General features: G+C 39.4%; 1 protein-coding gene and 1 long non-coding RNA gene across 5 annotated transcripts in view; one reads left to right on the top strand and one right to left on the bottom strand.

Annotated features, from left to right (window-relative positions):
• PHKA1 (phosphorylase kinase regulatory subunit alpha 1) overlaps window positions 1-8,367 on the bottom strand; it is a 132,624-nt gene extending 124,257 nt beyond the window's left edge. For 2 of the 3 annotated variants that reach the window (XM_081221587.1, XM_081221588.1), the window contains exons 1-3: window positions 7,866-8,367; window positions 6,974-7,132; window positions 559-606 (exon numbers count right to left, since the gene is read on the bottom strand). In XM_081221587.1, coding sequence (XP_081077713.1) covers window positions 559-606; window positions 6,974-7,132; window positions 7,866-7,943 — 285 coding nt within the window. In that variant the 5' untranslated portion in view covers window positions 7,944-8,367. The remainder of the gene's footprint in view (window positions 1-558; window positions 607-6,973; window positions 7,133-7,865) is intronic. The other variant, XM_081221589.1, reaches the window with a different exon arrangement.
• An 80-nt stretch (window positions 8,368-8,447) lies between these two features.
• On the top strand, window positions 8,448-23,706 carry LOC308608472. Of its 2 annotated transcripts, XR_014014173.1 has the most exons (5): window positions 8,448-8,750; window positions 13,581-13,693; window positions 20,306-20,391; window positions 20,530-20,734; window positions 21,913-23,706. It is a non-coding gene; the product is annotated as an uncharacterized lncRNA (long non-coding RNA). The 2 variants fall into 2 exon arrangements; XR_014014172.1 differs by lacking the exon at window positions 13,581-13,693.
• Window positions 23,707-24,201: the final 495 nt, after the last annotated feature.

Here is a 24,201-nt window from a genome sequence, read left to right as displayed (position 1 = left end):
CCAAAATTCATTTGGTGGCAACACCTGATTCAAACTGACTTGGGGCTATTTGCAGCTTTTATCTATTCCACTTATTGTAAAAATGCATGTTTTCCTATAGAGAGATTAATGTTTTTGATGATAGAGTGATGTCTGGACTTGCTGAGGGCATAACATAATATATGGTATGTGCACTGCACTACCTTTTAAAATCTGAAAAATTCTGAATTATAAAATTTATCTGGTCCCAAGGGTTTCAGAGGAGAACTTATAGACCTGTATCATCCTTTACTCAATATACGTAATTGCATATACAGTAATGATGAAGTATATAAAAAAATCATTTGTAGAGGGGGAAAAGACTGGAAGGTAATACTTCAGTGGTAACTGGGTGGTGAGATCATGGCTGACGTTTTCCTCCTCAATTCTACAGATTTTCTAAAATTAGTATGTACTATTTGTGAAACTGAAAAAAATATAAGCCATATATATATATATATATATATATATATATATATATATATATATATATATTACAATGTGGTTTTATTGGAGAGGGTGCTGTTAATAATGCCATACCTGTCTGATCATGCAGTGCAGCAGTCCCCTCATCAGCTTCACTACACTCTGCAGAAATAAATGGAAACAAGCTGTTATAAACATCACTAGATGCAGGAACACTTACTCAGCAACTGCAGTTGGTACATGATCTTTTGAGAACAAGTAACCTTATCCTGGGTTCCTATTTACATGGCATTTACTTTATAGGTACACAGAAGAGAAGACTGCAGCTAAAAGTGGAACTAAAAGTTGCAGTTGGTGACTCCTTCAAGTTAAAAAAAAAAATCCAAGCTCCAACAGGCTTACGTAAAACTAAGTCAACTATCCTATTAGAGGACATTCCGCCTGGAAAAAAATGGGCAAGTCAGCTCAAAAATCATAAAGCTATGAGAATATTTAAAATATATCCTGTGTCCTAGAAAAGCCAGCATCATCACTTTTATTTTTTTTCTGAACTAGCCAAGACTTATCTTCAAGAGTCCACAGAAATATTTATCTGGACATTTTCCCTAAAGAATTAATGAACTTCAATTCAGGATAATTGTAAAGGGGAATTGTTAGTGCAACTCAACCCTCTTTCCCTGAAAAAAAAAAAAGCCACAAACTTAAGTCTCAAGTCATCACTATTTCCCTTACTAGGACTTGATAATTTCTAAGTAGTTAGTTTTCTAATTATAACACTCCAAAATTTTGATTACCAGTTATAACAATGTACTATATTAGTTAGTATAATGCATACAGTAATAATATAATAAGTATATTTAATTATAATATAGTATAGTAACAGTTATACTTGTTATACTACATGACACTAGAAGAGCCCGTCAACACTGGCATGGGTAGGCAATATGTTTTGGAAGAATATAGCACCAAACAGCTTCTCCATTTCTCTAAGCTTTCTGTTTCACAGTCCAGAAGAAATACAGCCAGGTTACTCCAGGGAATGCTGCCTCAGAGGTGGCTTCAGGACACCTCTGAAAACTAATCTACTTGGGAGCTGCACCATTCTGTTATTCCTTCAAAATATTCAAATGGGACTACAAGCAGTAGGCAGGACAAGGATAAGCACCTATTAAATTATGTTCTAATGCTTTATGAAATCTTTTACTGAGGGAAAAATAAATTGTTTCCTTGGGAGAGTTCCTTTCCTTAAGTAATTTCTGTCTACAGATGGTCCCCTCCCCTTACAGATCAAGGGAAGAAATAAAGAGAGAGTGAGAGTGAGAGACAGAACAAACAGGCAGTGCGTGATCTTGTCACCTTTTAAAGCATGAAGCACTTGTTATAAAGTAATGAAACTGACTGCAACCCCTACAAGAAAATCTCTATCATTACTCTGATCCTAATGAAAGAGACCATCCTTTAATATACTGTTACAGACAGCATTAAACACAGCCTTCTCACTCGATGGGGTGACTTTATTCAATTCTGAATTCTCTTCTACATGTCACCACATACTCACAGATTTCTATCCCATCCTTTCAACTCTCTTTACCACCCACCCTGCTACTACCATCTACATTTTCTTTAAACAGCAAACCTGGGAGATTATAGATGCAGTGGAGGAGTCCTGATTGCCATCCACTCTTGTCCTCTTGGAATGGCCACTGTCAGCCATTTCTGTCCTCAAGTTCCAAATTCCAAGTCAGGATAAAATGAATAGGAAGCATGGAGAGGTAAGAATGAAGGGAAGTATCTGTAGTTTGTATTCCCCCAAACTGTCCATTTCCTGATTCAGGTGCACTAGTTGGCATTAATTATACATGCTTATGCATACACCAGGGCTTCTAACCACACCAAGTGATACCCTCCTCTAATCTATCTTTTTTTTTGAGGATATGGATCTATGTGTTTGTGAACGGACCATATAAGGATATATAACTATTTATACACAACAATAGCCATGTAAGTATTAATACCTGTCTCTCTCTCCAGGTATATTTACAATCAGATACATATGAGCATCTAACATATGCAAAGCACTCCACCAGGCTTTGTAAAACATAAAGAAAAGGGAGACAGAACAGATATGTTTTTTAAAAACACTAAACTACAAAAAAAGGAAAGAAAGAATGAAAAAAACCCCACTAAACTACAAATACAGTCTACCTAACAATTCCTGGTTATCCTTTAAAACCCAACTCCTCTATGAATCCTTCCTTGTCTTGTTCAAGGGAAATTAGACTTTCCTGCCTGTGTGTTCCCACAAAACTTTGTACTTATCTCCTAAATATGGTACCTACAGTATCTGTCTTAATGCATTGTAACTATATTTATATATATCTGTCTCGCCTATCACCCTATGAACTCCTTAAGAAAAAGGGGCAGAGACCAGATTCAGAAATAGACCTTTAAGCCAATGGACTAAGCAGATTGTGTTTTTAAAAATATATATTCCATGTCTGCAAGTAACTCTCAAATGGCTTACCAAAAAACCTGTGCGCCTGGGGGGGAACGTGTTTACAGAGAGGATGCAAATATGACAAAATGTTAACAACTAGTGAATCTAGATAAAGAGTACATGCAAATATGTTCATTTTACTATTCCTAAAACTTTTCTGTAAATTTAAAATTTTTAAAAATTAAAAGTTGAGGTTTAAATATAAACATTTAGTCCCATTTTATTTTTTATATCTATTGTAGGGCTTGGCACATAACAATTACACAAAATTTGCTAAATGAAAAACCGAACATGTTGAAAGGCATAGACCATAAGTAATCTAGAAGTTCCAAGAAAGCAGTCCTGAGAAAGAAGTGATCACTGTGAAGTTGAGAGGTCTATGAGGACAGGAACCACAGAAAAAGTGGGATTGACGACAGGCTTCACAGGTGGAAGAAACAGCTCATAAAATGATTTGGAGGTGGGAATGTCTATGGCTTCCATGGAGGAGGAAATATTCAAAAAGACTGAATCTGAAGTCATAAGACCCAGGTAGTACTCATGACACCACCAAATTCCAACTTCATCTCCTTCTGTCAATCCCTTCACCTGTAAATTGGGGAAAATCATACCTAATTCATAGGGTGTTACAGGAATAAAATACTAGTAATTATGGGAAAGTATACAGTACAATGAAAAGTCTTTACACAAATGTCAGGTATTTTTATCAAGGTACTGTTAGAGGAGTAATGAAGATACCAACCTGGTTGGAACTGGGGGTAGAATGCAGGGGACCATCATGATATAATATTGAAAAAGCAGCCTAGGACCAAACCCTAAAGAGCCTTGCCTACCAATCCAAAACATTTGGATTTTACTTGTAGGGAAATGAGAACTACAGAAAGATTGCTGAGAATGAAAATACATAATTTAAGTGTTGTTTTAACTTAAAGTCTAAACCCTTTCACTAAGTGATCAGGGTTTAGACTAGGGTTGAGGCAGAAGGGAATAGAAAGGAGGGGATGGATTCGAGAAAAATTATAAGAATTAACAGACTTTGGTCTGCATGTATCAAAAGGCAAAAGAGACAAGTCAAAAATCACCATAAGGGCAGCACTTTTCAAACACTGTTTTATAGAACACTAGTCCAGGAAATTCTGGGAAGGCTGTAAAATCCACCCCCATCTTAGACTCAAAATGCACATCAGTACATCAAAAGCTCTGAGAAATTACAGAGTAAGAAACCTGCTGTTTAACATAGCTCCAAACTTAGTTGATCTAGTATTCCATGGAACACACTATGGGAAATGTTCTAAATAATGTTGCCCAGGTGACTAGTAGAATGAGGACACCAGTAAGAAAAAAAGGGACATTTGGTGAGTTGCTGTTGTTTAGTAGTCTATTTTGTTTGTTTTTAGTAGGGAAGGTGGGGTTTCAGACCTGCTGATTTTGAGGAGCCACAAGATATTCAGGTGCAACTGATCAGAAGACAAATGAAAATCTGGGTTTGAAACTGAAGTGAGGTCAGAGTTAAAGATGAAGCTTTGGAAGTCATTCTCATAAAGGTAATAGTTAAAGACACGAGAAAAGATGAGAGACTACACAAGGAGAACAAAACTGAGGAAGAAGTAGAACTGGGGGCAGCCAAAGAGCTATCTCTATTTGTGTGTCTATTTATTTTTATGGGTGTGAGTTTTTATCTGTGTGACTAAGAGAAAGGGCATTTGTAAAAACATGTATGTGCATACTTCTATTCTCAACCTAGGATAGAACAGTCACTTAAACCCTTGTCCCCTCTTCATCCAGAATTCTCTTTAGTTCTCTGACATTATTTCTCAGAGAGAAATCTAGGTGAGAGTTGGAAGGAAGGGTAGAAATGATTAACAGTCAATGGTTTGGGAAAATCTACACAGTAATGGAAAGCTCACAGTAGGTAGGAATTTAATCTATGAATTTATTCTATTTGATTTCACCTATGCTCACTTATTAGCCATAGATCAGTGATTATCTCTGGCTGCACTTTAGAATTACCAGAGCAGTTTTGTTAAAATATTGATGCCCCTGGGGCTCCACTTACAGAGATTTATCTAAATCGTTCTAGGGTGAGGTCCAGTAAGGGTAATTCTTAAAAGCTTCTCAAGTCATTCCAATGCACAGCCAGAGTTTAGAACCATTCGCACAGCCAGAGTTTAGAACCATTCGTGTAGAGTGGGGACAAATCTAGCTCATGGTGTGTTTTTGTAAATAGAAGTTACTGATTAAAAAAAAAAGAACTTACTGGAACATAACCACGCTCATTCATTTATGTATCGTCTCTGGCTGCTTTTACATAGTAGCGGAAGACCTGAGTAGTTGCGTAGAGATCACACATGACCCACAATGCCAAAAATATTTACAATCTGGCCTTTACAGAGATGGTTCTCTGATCCCTAGTTTGAATTAACTAAGTCAAATTTGAGAAGAAAATTAATGAGACTTAATAATACAATCTATTTTAATTTATAATGAAAGTTGGTAGAAATTTTAGAATTCCCAGAGAAATGTGGTTTTTTTGAAGATGTTTCCTATTGCCATAATGTTTTTGAGGCATCCCAAGATTATTATTGAGGTGGTATGGAAAATATTTTTGTGCTGTGTGAAAAATTATTTAACGAAACATTAAAATTTTAGAATGAACAATTTTCTGTTCATTTTCCCCCTCTTCCTCTGTTACATTCTTTCTTCCTGGGCCACAGAAGGAAAAATGTCAACTCTGCAGAATGATTGATCAACAAGGAGACACAGATTTCTTCTAACAGTGTTGAAAAAGAAATGTGTCAAATCGTACTGGGTATAAAATCTTGGGTATTGTTCCACCAATATCAATTTCTAGCAAAACAAGACAAACAAAATACTGAGATCAAAGTAGCAAAACATTAGAGTAGGACATAGGATAAGGGAGGGGAGTAAGATTACAGATGATTTTTTTAAACACTCCTCTATGTTTTCCAAATTCTCACAATGGTTATGTATGTTTTCTGTAAGTCACAAAAATATTGATCTGTACTTCCTGGGCTAGAGCAAAAACTCCAACAATTTTTTCTGGTGGACCTAAGTACCTCTTAATTACGGCTTGAGGGAATAAGAAACACCTGCTGTTGCAGAGGACAACACAGTGAAACTTTCCTGCTGCCAAGGACTATAACCCCACAATATGTTGGTGTCCTTAAAAATAACCAAATCTCAATATTCTGATTTATAGATGAAGACGGGAGTTCAGATTGCCTAAGCTGAGGGAGACCACTTGAGAAAATGGCTGGTGTGGAGAGACTCTTTTCCACTAGTGGAAAAGAATTCACATACACCTTACAACTGACAGCAGAGTACCTTAACATTAAGAGTCTCATGTAGCCCAGAATATTATTTTCTTGGTCATTCAAGAGGACGTAGCATCCTGTGTCTAAACAGTTCTATAGAGGATACTTCTTTACTGAGGGGAGGGCCTTAAAAGTTGGCTTAAAGGCATCTGTTGACTCTGACCTTATTTTGCCCCAAGGGGTGAGGGTGGGTATGGGGGCAGGGAGGACACACAACAGACTCTGAAACAGTGGCCTAGGTATAAAAATCAACAAATAATGTCTTTTACTTGTGTCTAGTTGGGAAAGTCTGCTAATTTGTATCAGTTACCCTCATATAAATACCATCTATCATTTTCAAAAAAGAAGTAAAATGGTAGATACCTGCCTCCGAAAATTCTTCTCAATGAGAATAAATATGCTGGAGACTACAAAATACATTTGCTTGGAAAGAGGATTACAAATTTTAGCAAAGATCTGAGGATAGGATTTTCCACTGTAACAGAACAGACTGTGCCCTCTCCCCCTGAATCAGCAAGTTTCATATTTCCACTGCAAAAAAAAAAACCTCCGTACAATACAGGAAAGCTTTATGGAATGCAATTTCAGCAAGGTGAAGAAAGAGTGAGAGGCAAAACATATCTGTCTTAGCGCCTGTGGACTACATTTCCTTCCTCCACTCCCCAGTTCCAGAGTTCTTTGTATTTTTATTGAGTACCTGCTCCAGTTCATAGGCCTTTGCCTTATCCTCATCCCGGTCTGCATTCTTCCGATAGGCCAGTCCCAAACCCCACACAGCCAAGATGCTGTACACATTATCCCGGACCCAGGCATCTTTCTGATCATAGCTGGCTGGAAGCAAGCCAGTCACTGGATTCTGTAAGGACAAGAAAAAGGGGACAGGCAGGTAACCATAGGGTGTTAATATGAGGAAACAGAATCTATCAAATGGGTACTGAGGGACTTTGGTCTTTCTTCTATGTCCCCACTCCTGAATTCTATAATCTCCTCTTCTGACCAAGTGCAAGCAAATGCTATCTTGAATAGAGGGAAAGAGCTGGCTGAAGCCTTACAAGTCTGAAATGTGGGAATTCTTAAAAGAAAGGTGTTTTAGAAAGAATGAACTACCAACGAAAAATCAGCATTAAAAGATTAGAAAAACTACAGTGAACAGTATATACACGGTACTTCAGATCTTCACAACAGTCTAGTCTTAAGATGGGTAAAAGTTCTCCTACCTCTTTTTCCTTCAGAGGAGGGGAAGGAGATGACTCCCAAGCCTGCGGAGGGGGCCAGGGGCGGTGTCGATAAACAAGCTTCGACACATCTTACAACTCCGGCCCCTGGAACCCAGCAGTGGTTTGGGGGACGCGGAGGGTTGGTAGGGGGGACTCAGAAGCTCTGACTCAGGACTCGTGGCTAACGGTGCCCGACTCTGGTTCTGTTCCTGGCCCAACACCTTTCTTCACGGTCCTTTACGGCCTCCCCAGCTAGGGGGCGGGAGAAACTGTAATACCCCCCCACACACACACACAGGTTCACCCAGGGTCTCCGTCCAGGTTATCACACTGCGCACCCTCGGTGATCACAAGCGACACCCCATCACTTACCTGATGGCACAGTATGGTCTGATGCACCAGCCTAGCATAGCCGTCAAGCCGGACCCCCGAGTTACTCCGGCTCCTCATCGCGCTCCGTTTCCAATCCCCTCAGAGAGACGGCCGCAGTACCACAGGGGCCCACGATTTTCCAAGAAAGGAGGCTCCAACGCAGCCCCACCCTCGCTGTGGGAAGCCCGAGTACCAGGCCCGGGCACAATCCTACCACCGCTCGGGCCTGGGGCCGGCTGTCCCGGCCAAGGCGGCCTCCGTGGCCACCACAGCCCCGCGCGCGCCCGAGCCTCCTGTGCTCTAGAGCCCAGCCAGAGTGCCTCTGGCGCCGCTCGCCGCCTCTCTTAAGCCCGTCCGGCCTCCGCGAGTGACTCCTGCATCCTCCACTCCACTCCCGGAGACCGAAGACAGCCGCGGCCCAGAGCCTCCAGCGCGGCCGCCAGCAGCTGCAGGTCACAGGCCGCGGCGCTGCCTCCACCTACCACGAGACGCAAGCCGGAGGCGGGGCTGACGCCCTGTGTCCCGGCAGCTGCGCGCGGCGCCTGGGGACTCGCACCGCCCCTGGCGACCCAGCCCGCCCCGCGGACGAGAATGTGTCACCGTAGGCAATGTGCTATCAGGGGGTTATTTTCGAAACACCTCAAATGACTATTTCAGTTGTCCACACTTGCTGTGGACACAGGATGTTAGGGAGGCTGTTTCTTCTGCCCGACTAGTTTTAGGAACTTATAGTAATTTCAAACTTAAAAGGAAAGAACGATCGTTTGCGTTCAAGGTCTAAAGAATTGGAATTTCCGGGTCTTTATTGTATTTTATCCTTTTGACTCAAAGCTCAGATTCAACTCCTTACTCCGATCCAAACCAAACGAGAAACAACTCCCTAAGGTAAATACTTTATTCCTCAGGAAATGACGAATCGGCGCGCTTGGGAAGGAGTGGGCAGTGGTGTGCTTTGAGGAAGCGAGTGCCCCAAGCGGGAACTGGGCTGGGAGGGAGCGGTGCTCAGGACAGCCTTGGCCGGAGAGGAGCTGGAGGAGTTTGTATAACGGCTTTGGAAGGCTCCCTCGTGCGTACATAGGTCACAAGGCTGAGGCAACAAAGACTCAGCTGAAAATAAAGGCAGAAAGGGAAGCTAGAAAGGAAACCTGTAGGTAACGCTGATCACTGGCCGCAGGGTAATTGGACCACACCCCACTAGGTGTCCTGGCCCCAGGGCCTTTGCTCCCTTTGTTTACTGCCCCAACCCCCACATCTTGATCTCCGTTGATCCAAACCCTGCACGTCCTTCAAGTGAAGGGTTGAGTACCACCTGCTCTCTGAATCGCGGGGTAAGAGAATTAGACCGATTGACCTTTCAGGTTCAACTCGGAAAATCTGTGATTCTAAGCCTTCCCTAGCCACCTCACCTAGGCCACAGTGATTTTGCATTTTCGTTTATCTTTTTTCAATTTAATTTTTATTTTATATTGGAGTATGGTCTCTCCTCGTAAGCTCCCTCCGTTCCAACCCCACCCTCACCCCCGCCTAAATTAGCATAAAGTCAGGCACTAGGAGGTGACTAGCAAATATTTGGTAATGATGATGAAGAAAGAGGGAGGGAATGCTCAAGAACTCATATCTGGGACTTTCGGGTTCAACGGCCAGCCAGCGATATAGTTAGATACAGAGATACATTTAGAATTCTCAAGCAAATGGTTTCCATCGCATTCACTGGCTATGCAAATGCCATGACTGGCAAATAACAAGTTACTTAAAGGCCCAGGTACACATGGGGAGAAAAAGTCTTTCCAGGGAAAGCTACTTCATTTTGGAAGAAAGAGTGCTTGCCTGCCCCTACTCTGGTCCTAACTCCCTGACATCTTCCTCTTGGCCTGTTGCCTCAAAAGCCCTTTCTTTACCCTTGTCCCCTTGAAGCTACTGCCTTCTCTTTTTCTTCACCTCATCATCCTTTAAAGATGTTTTAAAAAATATTAAAGTAATATATGCTCACTAAAGAAAACTTGGAAAGTATAGAAAAGTAGAGCAAATCACCCTTAATTCCTTCTCACAAACAACCACCTGTTAATATTTTAGCTTATTTTTTCTAGTCTTTTTATTCCTTCTGCATAGACCACCTTCCCTGGCAAGTTATTCAGACGTATGAATAGTTAGAAAAGCCAAAGGTAGTGTGTCACCAAGGAAGGTTAACTGGCTGGGTACCAAGATGCCTTGTTGGATGGCATTACCTTGGTGCTTTCAACCTCAGTCCAGCCTGGACCTTTCCATCTCAGAAACTTGATCTCCTCAGTGTCCCTGAACTGGTCAGTCTCAGGAGGCTGACTCATGCTGATTAACTAACTCGTGAGAGACTGATGTGTGAAAACCAGGATGCTGGTTGTTGATGAGAAATAGAACAGTAACAGTTTATTTTATATTGGAGTATAGTGGCCTGACCACCACATTCCCTTCCTTTAATAATGTGTAGGCCTCCCTCCTTACCAAGTGCTATTTTGTTTTTGTTTTGTTTTGTTTTGTTTTTGCGGTACGCGGGCCCCTCACTGTTGTGGCCTCTCCCATTGCGGAGCACAGGCTCCGGACGCCCAGGCTCCAGACGCCCAGGCTCAGCGGCCGTGGCTCACGGGCCCAGCTGCTCCGCGGCATGTGGGATCTTCCCGGACCGGGGCACGAACCCGCGTCCCCTGCATCGGCAGGCAGACTCTCAACCACTGCGCCACCAGGGAAGCCCCTATTTTGTTTTATACGATAACCCTATGAAGTAAATACTATGATTAACCATGCTTTAGAGATGGAGAAGCTAAGGTGCCATAAGATTAAGTAACTAACAAGTCTGTTCTATGTGGGCTTCACTGTCTCCTTTTTCTATGCTTCCATGGTTCACTGACACATTCTTGCTTTAGATATGTCAAAACTATCCACCCAAATTATAGTCAAATCTTGCTTGTCTGGAAGCCATTATGTTTCTTGAAGGTGATTTTTCCATTTGATTCACCATACATTAATTTTATAGTTTAACTCTTGAATAACATTTTATTTCCAAGTTCCTGGGAATATTTTATTGTTGCTCCCTTAAATTACTTGAAAGTTTTAATCATACTAATTTTCAAAAATTCAAAATTTTTTAAACTTCACATTTTATAAATGTTTTCCATGGTTTTGCATTTTATGTTAATGTCGACATTAATCTTCCTTCTAGATGTTCCAGTTCGCTTAGCTATTCTCTCATTATTAATAATAAATCTTTTATTATTACATTTCTTGAAAAAAGAGACTCTCAACCACTGCACCACCAGGCAAGTCCTGTTTTGCTTTTTATCCATAACGCTCTTAATTCCTCTATAATTTATTTTTATTAATGGGTTTAGATAGAAATTTAACAATGTTTTCCTAAATGTTAGTGCCAATTGCATTAACACCACTTAATGAATATTCTTTTCCCATTGATTTGAAATGCTACGTCAAGTACCCATGGGTGAGTTTCTGGATCACTAGTCTGTTCCATTAATCTATTTTTCTATTCCTTCACCATTGTTGAACTGCCTTGGCTATTCTTGAGCTTTAATCTTCCATAAGAACTTTAGAATTATCTGGTCAGGTTCTAAGGAAAATCCCAATTTTTATTGTGATTGCACTGAATTTATGGATTCATTTGAGGAGAATAGATATATTGAGAATATTTAGCTTTCGTATCTACAATGTCTGTTTATTTATTCAGACCTTCTCTTATTTCTTTCAGTAAACTTTATAGTTTTTTCCATGAAACAGTTGTACTTTTTTGTTAAGCTTATTTTTTGGTACTTTATAGTTTTTGTTGCTATTAACATTTTTCCCTGTTATATGTTAATTGGTTATTATCATGTATAGGAAAATGATTTTGTATGTTTATCTTATATCCAGTCTCTATGTTAGCTCACTAGATGTACTGGCTTAAAGGTGATGTTTTTGGATTTTCTAAATAGACAGTCATATCATTTGCAAATAGTAACAGTTGTGTCTTTACCTTTCAAATCTTTATAACTCTTGTAGTGGGTATAGTGGTTATCATTTCTTGTTCCAGACTTTAACGGACTGATTCTAATGTTTCACTATTAAATATGTCTGCAGTAGGTTTCTGGAAGTTACCATTTATCACTTTAAAATAATTTCTTTCTCTCCTTGGTTTCCTAGAACTTTATCATTAATATTATTATGAATGAATGTTGAATTTTATTGGATGCTCTTCCTGTATGTATTGAAAAAGTCATATAGTTTATTCCTCTACTTGGTTAATGTGTGAATTACATCAGTAGGTTTCCTTTTGATGATCCATATTTTTATCCATATCACTTGGTCATGATAAACTATTCTTTTAATATGCACTAGATTCAATTTACTAATATATTTTTAGAATTTTTGCTTCATTGTTTTAAAATTATATCAGCCTATAATCTTTTATTTTTATGCTGTCCTTGTTTGGTTTCAGTAACAAGGTTATGCTTGCTTGTGAAATGATTTTGGTAGTTTCCCATCTTGTTCTATTCCCTAAAACTGTCTATGTGAAAAGAAAAGCATGTGTTCCTTGAAGTCTTGGTAGAACTCATCGGGCAGAACTTGCTGACCTGGTGTATTTTGGAAACAGGTGGCTTTATGAAAACGATTTCAATTTCTTTTTGGGTCATTGTTGATAATAATACTTTCCTAGAAGCTTGCCAATTTAATCCAAGTCAGAGTTTCTTAATCTTGGCACTACTGACATTTGGGGCTGGATGATTCTTGGTTGTGGGGGCTGTCTTGTGCATTTTAGATGTTTAGATGTCAGTAGCACTCCCCCCCACGCCCCCTGCCCCATACCACCACCTAGGTTGTGGCAACCACTCCCCAGATCCTGCCAAATATCTTTTGGGGGTCAAACTTTATTAGTAGAAAGTTGTGCAAAACTTTGCTTTTGACTTTTCTGAATCTGCATCATGGCCACCTTTGTACTCCTGACATACTTTATTTGTGCCTTCTCTCTTTTTTATTTGATCAATCTGCCCAGAAGTTTGTCTCTTTTATGACTCTTTTCCAAGAGCCTCTTAGCTTTATTGATTGATTATATCTTTATTTTTGTATACCTCTGTGACCTAATAAATGGACAACTTTTAAAAATATTTTATTATAAAAAAAGAAAATGTATAATACAATAAACCCCACCACCTATCTTCAACAATTATCAGCTAATAGCTAATCTAGTTCCTGTCATTTATACTCCCATTTTCTCTTCCTCCTATATTATTCTGAAGTAAATCTCAGACTTCATATCCTTTCATCCATAGATATTATATATTAATACTTATAAAAAATAAGAAGACCTTATTAAATATAACCATACTACCATTATTATTCCTAAAAGTACAACTCCTTAATATCATCAGATATGCTTCCTTTGTTCAAATAGCTCAACTGTTTCAGATATGAGTGTGTGTGTTTTGTGTGTGTGTGTGTGTGTGTGTGTGTGTGTGAAGGAGAGAGAGAGAGAATGAAGCTCCAAATAAGGTCCATGCATTGCATTTGGTTTATATGTCTTAGAAGGTTTTTAAGTCTCTTTTAAGCCATAGGTTTTCCCTCTTATATCACCTTTTTTCCTTGCAATTTGTTGAAGAAATCTGGTTTTTTGTCTTGTAGGGTTTCCCCAGTTGGACTTTCCTGAGTCCATTCCCATGGTATTAACATATTCTCTGTCTTCTGTATTTTCTACAGATTGGTGTTTCACTTTAGAGGCTTAATCAGATTCAGGTTCAGTTTTCTTGGCTAGACTGCTCATATGGAGTTCTCCCATCAGGAGACACATAATGTCTGGTTGTCTCTCAATGGTAAGATCCACTTATTCATTAAGAGTTGCAAAATAGTGATATTCTATCATTCCGTATTCATTTATTAGCTGAAATTCTTTTATAAAAAGAAAATTCCCCTCATCTACTATTTTGTACCTAGTTCACATAGGAAAGGCAGGATAAATGCCTTTATTTATTGACTTGCAAAATAATGAGTTAATTATCTATCATTCTACAAATGTGACCTTTTTTTAGTATTATCATAAACATATGGATTTAAACATTTGATATATTTCAATCCATTACAGTTATTCTCCTTACTGATGCTCAGATTGTCCCATCTTTGGTCCTTACACTCTGGCCTCTGTGTCCTTTTGACACAACCCTAGTGGTCTGTGATAACCTCCTTGTTTTCTGAGAAATCAAGATATTGAAGGTTCTACTTGTATGTTTCCTACCTCAGAATAGAAATCAGCCATTCCTCTCAGGAGTCCTGGTTCTTTTTAGTGTGAAATGGTATTTGGAAATAAAAATCTGGGTCCTGGGCATCGTGATCCTTCCAATTTAAATTCAGGGCTACAGTATAGGATTTTTACTTCACCTCAACAATCTATACCTCCTTTCTCCCACAACAAATATCCTGATTCTCAAAATAACAACATAATCACTAGTTTGCTTTATTCCACAATATAGAGACAACAGTTTCAGAATAACAATACCAACACCATACCACCAAAAATATGATTACTTACGAAGAGTTTAAGATTCTTTTATAGATTTTTTGTCCTTACCTTAAGATGTATCCTGTTAGGGATATACATTAATGTTGCTGTGTTTTAAAGTCACTTTCTGTGTTATTATGTCACCATCTGGATACACAGATTCATTTGTTTCATTTTGCTTTTGATTTTTAGGGATTGCTTTTTAAAAAAATAGTTTCACAATTTTGTAATATATTTACATGGTTTCAAAGTCAAATCTATGGAACAAAGTATACTCAGAGAAGTCTAGTTTTTAATCCCTGTCTCTTTATGCTATTCCTTCATACTCCCTATAGAAACAAATATGTATATAGATATTTCTATCTCTTCCCTTCTTATGTGGGTGGTGTCATATTATGCACAGTTTTTTCCACCTTGGTTTTTTTTTTTTTTAAAGATGTTGGGGGTAGGAATTTATTAATTATTTATTTTTCCTGTGTTGGGTCTTCGTTTCTTTGCGAGGGCTTTCTCTGATTGTGGCTAGTGGAGGCCACTTTTTTTTTGGTTTTTTTCTTGCGGTACGTGGGCCTCTCACTGCGTGGCCTCTCCCGTTGCGGAGCACAGGCTCCAGACACGCAGGCTCAGCGGCCATGGCTTATGGGCCCAGCTGCTCCGCAGCATGTGGGATCTTCCCGGACAGGGGCACGAACCCGTGTCCCCTGCATCGGCAGGAGGGCTCTCAACCACCACGCCACCAGGGAAGCCCCGGGGGCTACTCTTCATTGCAGTGCGCGGGCCTCTCACTATCGCGGCTTCTCTTGTTGTGGAGGGCATGCTCCGGACGCGCAGGCTCAGTAGTTGCAGCTCACGGGCCTACTTGCTACGCGGCATGTGGGATCCTCCCAGACCAGGGCTCGTTCCCTGCATTAACAGGCAGATTCTCAACCACTGCGCCACCAGGGAAGCCCCTCCACCTTGCTTTTTTTAATGAAAAATAAGTCCTGTAGATCACTCCATCAGAGTATATATATTCTTAATTCCTTTTCAAAGCAATAGATTACTTCATTTTGTGGATGTACCAGACCTTTATTGATGGAACATTTGGATTGTTTCTATCTTTTTCCTATTATAAATAATGCTGCAAGAAATAGACTTGTGCGTGTCTCTTATTCATTCTGAAAGTGTGCCTTTTAATTGATTAATTCCACCTGTTTAAGTGTATTATGATTGCCATATTTGGAGAGTTGTTTTCACCGTTTTGTTTTGTACTTTCTTTTTACCACGCTTTCTGACATTTTCTCCTTCTCTTGAATTGATAATTTGTCTATATCCCCTTTTGTTTCCTGTGATGGCTTAGAAACTATAGTTTGCATTTGTATTCCTTTAGTGGCTGCCCTTAATTTTTAATATGTACAATTAACTATAAAATTTTTAACATACCTAAAATGATTCAGTATTTCTGTTATTTTTTTGAAACACAACAAAGTTTGTAGCATGCTTTACTGACTCATTGAACAACACTTCTTTTCTCATCTTGTTATTATTACCTGGAGTTTTATATTTATCTTTATTTGTAGTTTACCTTTTCTTGAATAGGTAATACACTCATGCGATTCAAAACTCAAACAATAAAGGGTATATTGTGAAAAGTCTTGCTCCTACTCCTCTCCCATCTTTCCCATTCACCCTATACCTCCAATCAGTTAATCTCAATAAATACATACTTTCCAGAGTTTCTTTATGTAACTATGAATATATACTCTATTTTATCTCCTTCTTACATAGTATAGCATACTACACATTCTGATTGGCACCTTTATTTTTCTTCCCTTGGATATCTTTCCATATCAATACAAATAATCTTCCTCATTCATTTATATGTCATAATATCCCATTGTGTGATTGATCCTTAATTTATCTAATCAGTACCCTGTTGATAGATACTTGGATTGTTTCCAATCTTTTGCTATATACTAAAGTTGAAATAAATAATCCTGTACACATTTTATTTTATGGATGTTCAGGTATATTGGTAAACACCCGGAAGTTGGATTGCTCTTTCAATGAAAAAATGTATTTTTTGTTTCAATAGATATAGCCAAACAGCCCTTTATCAGGGTAGTATCAATCTGCATTCCCACCAGGAATGTATGAGAGTGTATAATTTCCCACAGCCTTGCTAATAGAGTATGTTATTGGGCTTCCCTGGAGACTCAGTGGTTGAGAGTCCGAATGCTGATGCAGGGGACATGGGTTCGTGCCCTGGTCTGGGAAGATCCCACATACCATGGAGCGGCTGGGCCTGTAAGCCATGGCCACTGAGCCTGTGCCTCCGGAGCCTGTGCTCTACAACGGGAGAGGCCACAACAGTGAGAGGCCGGCATACCGCCAAAAAAAAAAAAAAGTGTGTTATCAATTTTGAGAGTGGTTACAAATCTTAGTAGTTATATTTGGCATTTTTCTTATGTGACAGAGGACAAGAATCTTTTTTTTCTTTAACATCTTTATTGGAGTATAATTGCTTTACAGTGGTGTGTTAGTTTCTGCTTTATAACAAAGTGAATCAGCTCTACATACACATATATCACCATATCTCCTCCCTCTTTCATCTCCCTCCCATCCTCCCTATCCCACCCCTCTAGGTGGTCACAAACCACCAAGCTGATCTCCCTGTGCTATGCAGCTCCTTCCAACTACATATCTATTTTACATTTGATAGTGTATATATGTCCATGCCACTCTCTCACTTCATCCCAGCTTATCCTTCCTCCCTCTGTGTCTTCAAGTCCATTTTCCATGTCTGCATCTTTATTACTGTCCTGTCCCTAAGTTCTTCAGAACCTTTTTTGTTTTTTAGATTCCACATATATGTGTTAGCATACGGTATTTATTCTTCTCTTTCTGACTTAACGTCAGGCTGTATGACAGTCTCTAGGTCCATCCACCTCACTGCAAGTAACTCAATTCCGGTTTTTTTATGACTGAGTAATATTCCATTGTATATATGTGCCACATCTTCTTTATCCATTCATCTGTTGGTGGACACTTAGGTTGCTTCCATGCCCTGGCTATTGTAAATAGAGCTGCAATGAACATTGTGACACATGACTCTTCTTGAATTATGGTTATCTCAGGGTATACGCCCAGTAGTGGGACTGCTGGGTCGCATGGTAGTTCTATTTTTAGTTTTTTAGGGGGCCTCCATACTGTTCTCCATAATTACTGTATCAATTTACATTCCCACCAGTATTGCAAGAGGATTCCCTTTTCTCCACACCCTCTCCAGCATTTATTGTTTGTAGGTTTTTTGATGATGGCCATTCTGACTGGTGTGAGGTGATACCTCATTGTACTTTTGATTTCCATTTCTCTAATGATTAGTGATGTTGAGCATCCTTTCATGTGTTTGTTGTCAATCTGTATATCTTCTTTAGAGACATGTCTATTTAGGCCTTCTGGCCATTTTTGGATTGGGTTGTTTGTTTTTTTGATATAGAGCTGCATGAGCTGCTTGTAAATTTTGGAGATTAATCCTTTGTCAGTTGCTTCATTTGCAAATACTTTCTCCCATTCTGAGGGTTGTCTTTTCATCTTGTTTATGGTTTCCTTTGCTGTGCAAAAGCTTTGAAGTTTCATTAGGTCCCCTTTGTTTATTTTTGTTTTTATTTCCATTTCTCTAGGAGGTGGGTCAAAAAGGATCTTGCTGTGACTTATGTCATAGAGTGATCTGCCTAAGTTTTCCTCTAAGAGTTTTAGTGTCTGGCCTTATATTTAGGTCTTTAATCCATTTTGAGTTTATTTTTGTGTGTGGTGTTAGGGACTGTTCTAATTTCATTCTTTTACACGTAGCTGTCCAGCTTTCCCAGCACCACTTATTGAAGAGGCTGTCTTTTCTCCATTGTATATTCTGGCCTCCTTTATCAAAAATAAGGTGACCATATGTATGTGGGTATATGTCTGGGTTTTCTATACTGTTCCATTTATCTATATTTCTGTTTCTGTGCCAGTACCATACTGTCTTGATTACTGTAGCTTTGTAGTATAGTCTGAAGCCTGGGAGCCTGATTCCTCCAGCTCCGTTTTTCTTCCTCAAGATTGCTTTGGCTATTCGGGGTCTTTTGTGTTTCCATAAAAATTGTGAAATTTTTTGTTCTAGTTCTGTGAAAAATGCCAGTGGTAGTTTGATAAGGATTGCATTGAATCTGTAGATTGCTTTGGGTAGTATAGTCATTTTCACAATATCCATTCTTCCAATCCGAGAACATGGTATATCTCTCCATCTGTTGGTATCATCTTTAATTTCTTTCATCAGTCTCTTATAGTTTTCTGCATACAGGTCTTTTGTCTCCTTAGGTAGGTTTATTCCTAGATATTTTATTCTTTTTGTTGCAGTGGTAAATGGGAGTGTTTCCTTAATTTCTGTTTCAGATTTTTCATCATTAGTGTATAGGAATGCAAGAGATTTCTGTGCATTAATTTTGTATCCTGCTACTTTACCAAATTCATTGATTAACTCTAGTAGTTTTGTGGTAGCATCTTTAGGATTCTCTATGTATAGTATCATGTCATCTAGAGTACAAGAATCTTTGAGGACTATTTATATTTTCTTTTCTGTTATTTGTTCATGAGTTTTGCCCATATTCTTTTGGATTGTTGGTCTTTTATGGAATGTGAGGGCATCTTCTATCGCATTTTGATCTTGAATCATAGTTAGAAAGGCTTTCCCCAAAACTCCAATGTTATATAGAGTAATTCTCCCAAGTTTTCTTCTAGTGCTCTTTTATTATTTTCCTTTGTACATTCAAATCATTTTTTCATTTGTAGTTTATCCTGGTGTACAGCTTTAAGTATGGAACTATTTTATTATTTCAAATAGCTACCGGTTGTCCCAAGTATTTAATGAATAGTCTATCTTTTCTCCACTAATTTAAGATGTCATCTATATCAGATCCTAAATTTCAATATTTATTTGTTTCTACTTATGAACTTTCATTTTTTTAAATTGGTCTGTATGTCTATTTATGTGGCCATACCCTGTGTTTATAATTATTGAAACTTTAAAATGTTTTAATATCTGGTAGGGCTACCTGTCACTATTCTTCTTTTCCAGGATTTCCTGGTTATTTTTGTTTATTTATTTTTCTATATGAACTTGTAATTAGCTTGCCTAATTAAAAGTTAACTGTTGATATTTTTATTTGGATGATGTTAAATTTACAAATTACTACTTTGTACAGGGTTGCAATAAAATTCAAAGACATGGGTAAGTATATATAATAATTCCATTACAATGCATGATATGTTCAATGTTTATTCCCCATTGGCAATGCATAGCTCAATGCACTGTGCAAAATTGCCATGAGCACAGTACATTAATACAGCGCATATGTAGCAATCTTTGCATAATGCATCTGATGCATTGCCTCCGATGTTTCATATCTCTGATTTTCACTGAATAAGCTTGTGCCTTTAGCATGTCCCAGCAAAGGTAATCAAGAGTGTTCAATCTGTAAAATATATGTATATGTAATATGCTGTATATTATATGTAATGTTTTTAAATATCTATGTTTCCAGAAAAACTAGGAAAGACTGAGAAACTACCATAGAACAGAGGAAGCTAAGGAATCATGACAAGTGAAAATGCAATGGGTGACACCAGATTGGATCATAGAACAGAAAAATGACATAAATGAAAAACTGGTGAAATCCAAAGTCTAGGGTTTAGTTAACAGTAATGTGCAAATGTTGGTTTGTTAGTTTTGATAAATGTAGTGTAAAATGATAACATTAAGAGAAACTGAATTACTGATATCCAATAGTTCTCTGTTACCTTTGCAACAACTCTTTTGTGAATCTGTAATTATTCCAAAATAGTTTATTTTTAAAATTCTCTTTCTAGATTTTACGGTTACTCTCTATTATAATTATGTGTCTATCTCCCTCACTAGACTGTGAGAACTACTAGAGCCTGGACCATTCAGCACTATTCCTGTGTTCATCGACAGTTATTGGGGACAACCGTAGGATGATTTAGGTAAGCCAAGAAGACACTGAGAGGCTGTGGAAAAACTACCAAGTTGTTATCTCCCCTACTTTATATAATGTACCATTCAATTTAATAAGCCAAATGTGTTGCTGATCAACATTTTTATTGTCTCTATCTTCCATCCAGGCAGACATAAAGAAAAAGATATTTGGGAAAACTGCCTTCAAATGCGGAGAGTCCCCTTCTTTCTCCACTTGCTCACCTTCACTCATTTTTTTAAGTGCTCTTCCTCCTTGCCTCAAAATCTTTGGCACAGTAGCTTTGAAGAAGTGGAAGAACAGTGAGCTTGGGTTCTAGTCTACACTCTCACATCCTGGCTGTGTAAACTTGGGTAAATTACTTAATCTCTACAAGCCTGTTTCTCATCTCCATAACTAACAGGATTAAATGAGAAAGTATATGTGACACACTGTATAATTCCAAAATACCACGTGGCCTTCTGCATTCCTTTGTGCATGATTTTTTTACTGCCAAACTTACTCTTTCTCCAGTGTTCCCTCTGTGAATGGTTACCCCTACCCACTTGTCCAAACGAGAACCCAAGTCATCCTTGACTCCTTCCTCCCTCTAATAATCTCCTTCCTGCATTTCAAAATTGTCACCAAGTCCTACAACTTCCTAAATATCTGACCCATCCTCTCATTTTGATCCCCACTGTCATTGCCTTTAGTTTCTCCCTGGACTATAGTAACAGCCTGTTAACTGGTTTCCTTGCCTTCAGATTTGTTCTCCATTTTTCATACTGGTCTCAAATTGGTTTTTCAAATATTTGGCTCTGTTACTCCCCAACTTAAAGTTCTCCTGTGGATTCTCATAGCCTTTAGCATAAATCCAAAAATTTTAGCATGACATTGTGATCTAGCCTGTATGTATCCACCCAGCAGTGCTGCTCTCTTGTTTCTGCTATATCCCTAAGCTTTAGTTATCTTGAATTATTTGCAGCTGCCTGAAATCACTGTGCATTCTCACACAGTTGCACTATTCCCTCTGTCTGAAGACTTCCTTTCATCCATTTAAAAAATCTGCTAAATCTTGTGGTCATTTCTCAGTCCTCATCTTACTTGACCTATCGGTAACATGTGATGCACTTGATCACTCCCTCCTTGATTTATTTTCTTCACTCAACTTTTATTTGTTTATTTTTTAGAAGTATATTAGAATTTATTGTAATTTTTTAAACATTTTATATTGGACTATAGTTGATTAACAATGTTGTGTTAGTTTCAGGTGTAGAGCAAACTGATTCAGTCATACATATACATGAGTCTATTCTTTTACAAATTCTTTTCCCATTTAGGTTGTTGCATAATACTGAGCAGACTTCCATGTGCTATAGAGTAGGTCCTTGTTGGTTATCCATTTTAAATATAGCAGAGTGTACATGTCAATCCCAAGCTCCCTAACTATCTCTCCCCCCCACCATTCCCCCTAGTAACCATAAATTCATTCTCTAAGTCTGTAAGTCTCTTTCTGTTTTTGTAAATAAGTTCATTTGTATCATTTCTTAAGATTCCACATATAGGGGGAGACCTTCAAGATGGCGAGGAGTAAGAAGTGGAGATCACCTTCCTCCCCACAAACACATCAGAAATACATCTACATGTAGAACAACTCCTACAGAACACCTACTGAACACTGACAGAAGACCTCAGACTTCCCAAAAGGCAAGAAACTCCCCACATACGTGGGTAGGGGAAAAGAAAAAAGAAAAAAAAACAGAGACAAAAGAATAGGGATGGGACCTGCACCTCTGGGAGGGAGCTGTGAAGGAGGAAAAGCTTCCACACATTAGGGAGCCCCTTCACTGGCAGAGATGCGGGCGGTGGCGGGGGAAGCTTCGGAGCCGTGGAGGAGAGTGCAGCAACAGGGGTGCAGAGAGCAAAGCAGAGAGGTTCCTGCACAGAGGGTCGGTGCCAAACAGCACTCACCAGCCTGAGAGGCTTGTCTGCTTACCTGCCGGGGTGGGTGGGGGCTGGGACCTGAGGCTCTGGCTTCTTTGGAGGTGAGATCCCAGGGAGAGTACTGCAGTTGGCTGAGTGAACACAGCCTGAAGGGGGCTAGTGCACCATTGCTAGCCGGGAGGGAGTCTGGGAAAAAGTATGGACCTGCCTAAGAGGCAAGAGACCATTGTCTCAGGGTGCGTGAGAAGAGGGGATTCAGAGCACCACCTGAATGAGCTCCAGAGACGGGCGTGAGCCGCGGCTATCAGCATGGACATGAGAGACAGGCATGAAATGCTAAGGCTGCTGCTGCAGCCACCAAGAAGCCTGTGTGCAAGCACAGTTCACTGTCCAGATCTCCCTTCCCAGGAACCTGTGCAGCCCGCCACTGCCAGGGTCCCGTGATCCAGGGACAACATCCCTGGGAGGACAAATGAAGCACCTCAGGCTCTTGTAATGTCACACTGGCCTCTGCAGCTTCAGGCTCATCCCGCATTCCGTACCCCTCCCTCCCCCCGGCCTGAGTGAGCCAGAGCCCCCTAATCAGCTGCTTCCTTAACCCCGTCCTGGTCCTGTCTGAACGAAGAACAGACTCCCTCAGGCAACCTATATGCAGAGGTGGGGCCAAATCAAAGCTGAACCCTAGGAGCTGTGCGAACAAAGAAGAGAAAAGGAAATCTCTCCCAGCAGCCTCAGGAGCAGCAGATTAAATGTCCACAATTAATTTCATCTACCCTGCATCTCTGGAATACCTGAATAGACAGTGAATCATCCCAAAATTGAGGTGGTGAACTTTTGGAACAATGATATATAATTTTTTCCCCTTTTCTCTTTCTCTGAGTGTGTATGTGTATGCTTCCTTGTGTGATTTTGTCTGAATAGCTTCGCTTTTACCATTTGTCCTAGGCTTCTGTCTGTCCATTTTTTTTTAGTATCGTTTTTAGCATTTGTTATCATTGGTGGATTTGTTATTTGGTTTGGTTGCTCTCTTCTTTCTTTTTCTATAAGTTACTTTTCAATTAAAAATATTTTAATAATTGTTTTTTATTTTAATAACTTTATTTTTTTCTTTCGTTTTTTCTCTTTTTTTCCCTTTTCTTCTGAGCCGTGTGGTTGACAGGGTCTTGGCGCTCTGACAGGGCGTCAGGACTGTGCCTCTGAAGTGGGAGAGCTGAGTTCAGGACATTGGTCCACTAGAGACCTCCCAGCTCCACGTAATATCAAACAGCAAAAGCTCTCCCAGAGATCTCCATCACAATGCTAAGACCCAGCTCCACTCAACAACCAGCAAGATACAATGCTGGACACCCTATGCCAAACAGTTAGCAAGACAGGAGCACAACCCCACCCATCAGCAGAGAGGTTGCCTAAAATCATAATAATGTCACAGACACCCCAAAACACACAAATGGACGTGGTCCTGCCCACCAGAAAGACAATATACAGCCTCATCCACCAGAACACAGGCACTAGTACCCTCCACCAGGAGGCCTACACAACCCACTGAACCAACCTTAGCCACTGGGGGCAGACACCAAAAACAATGGGAACTACAAACCTGAAGCCTGCAAAAAGGAGACCCCAACCACAGAAAGTTAAACAAAATGAGAAGACAGAGAAACACACAGCAGATGAAGGAGCAAGGTAAAAACCCACCAGACCAAAAAAAATAAAGAGGAAATAAGCAGTCTACCTGAAAAATAATTCAGAGTAACGATAGTAAAGATGATGCAAAATCTTGGAAATAGAATGGAGAAAATACAAGAAACGTTTAACAAGGACCTAAAAGAACTAAAGAGCAAACAAACAATGATCAACAACAACAAAAAACTGAAATTTAAAATTCTCTAGAAGGAAT

Source organism: Mesoplodon bidens (assembly GCF_964165515.1).
Source record: "Mesoplodon bidens genome assembly, chromosome: X".
Classification (NCBI taxonomy): Eukaryota; Metazoa; Chordata; class Mammalia; order Artiodactyla; family Ziphiidae; genus Mesoplodon; species Mesoplodon bidens.
The sequence above is the reverse complement of the archived record's forward strand: the minus strand, read 5'-3'. Positions and strand labels throughout refer to the sequence as shown.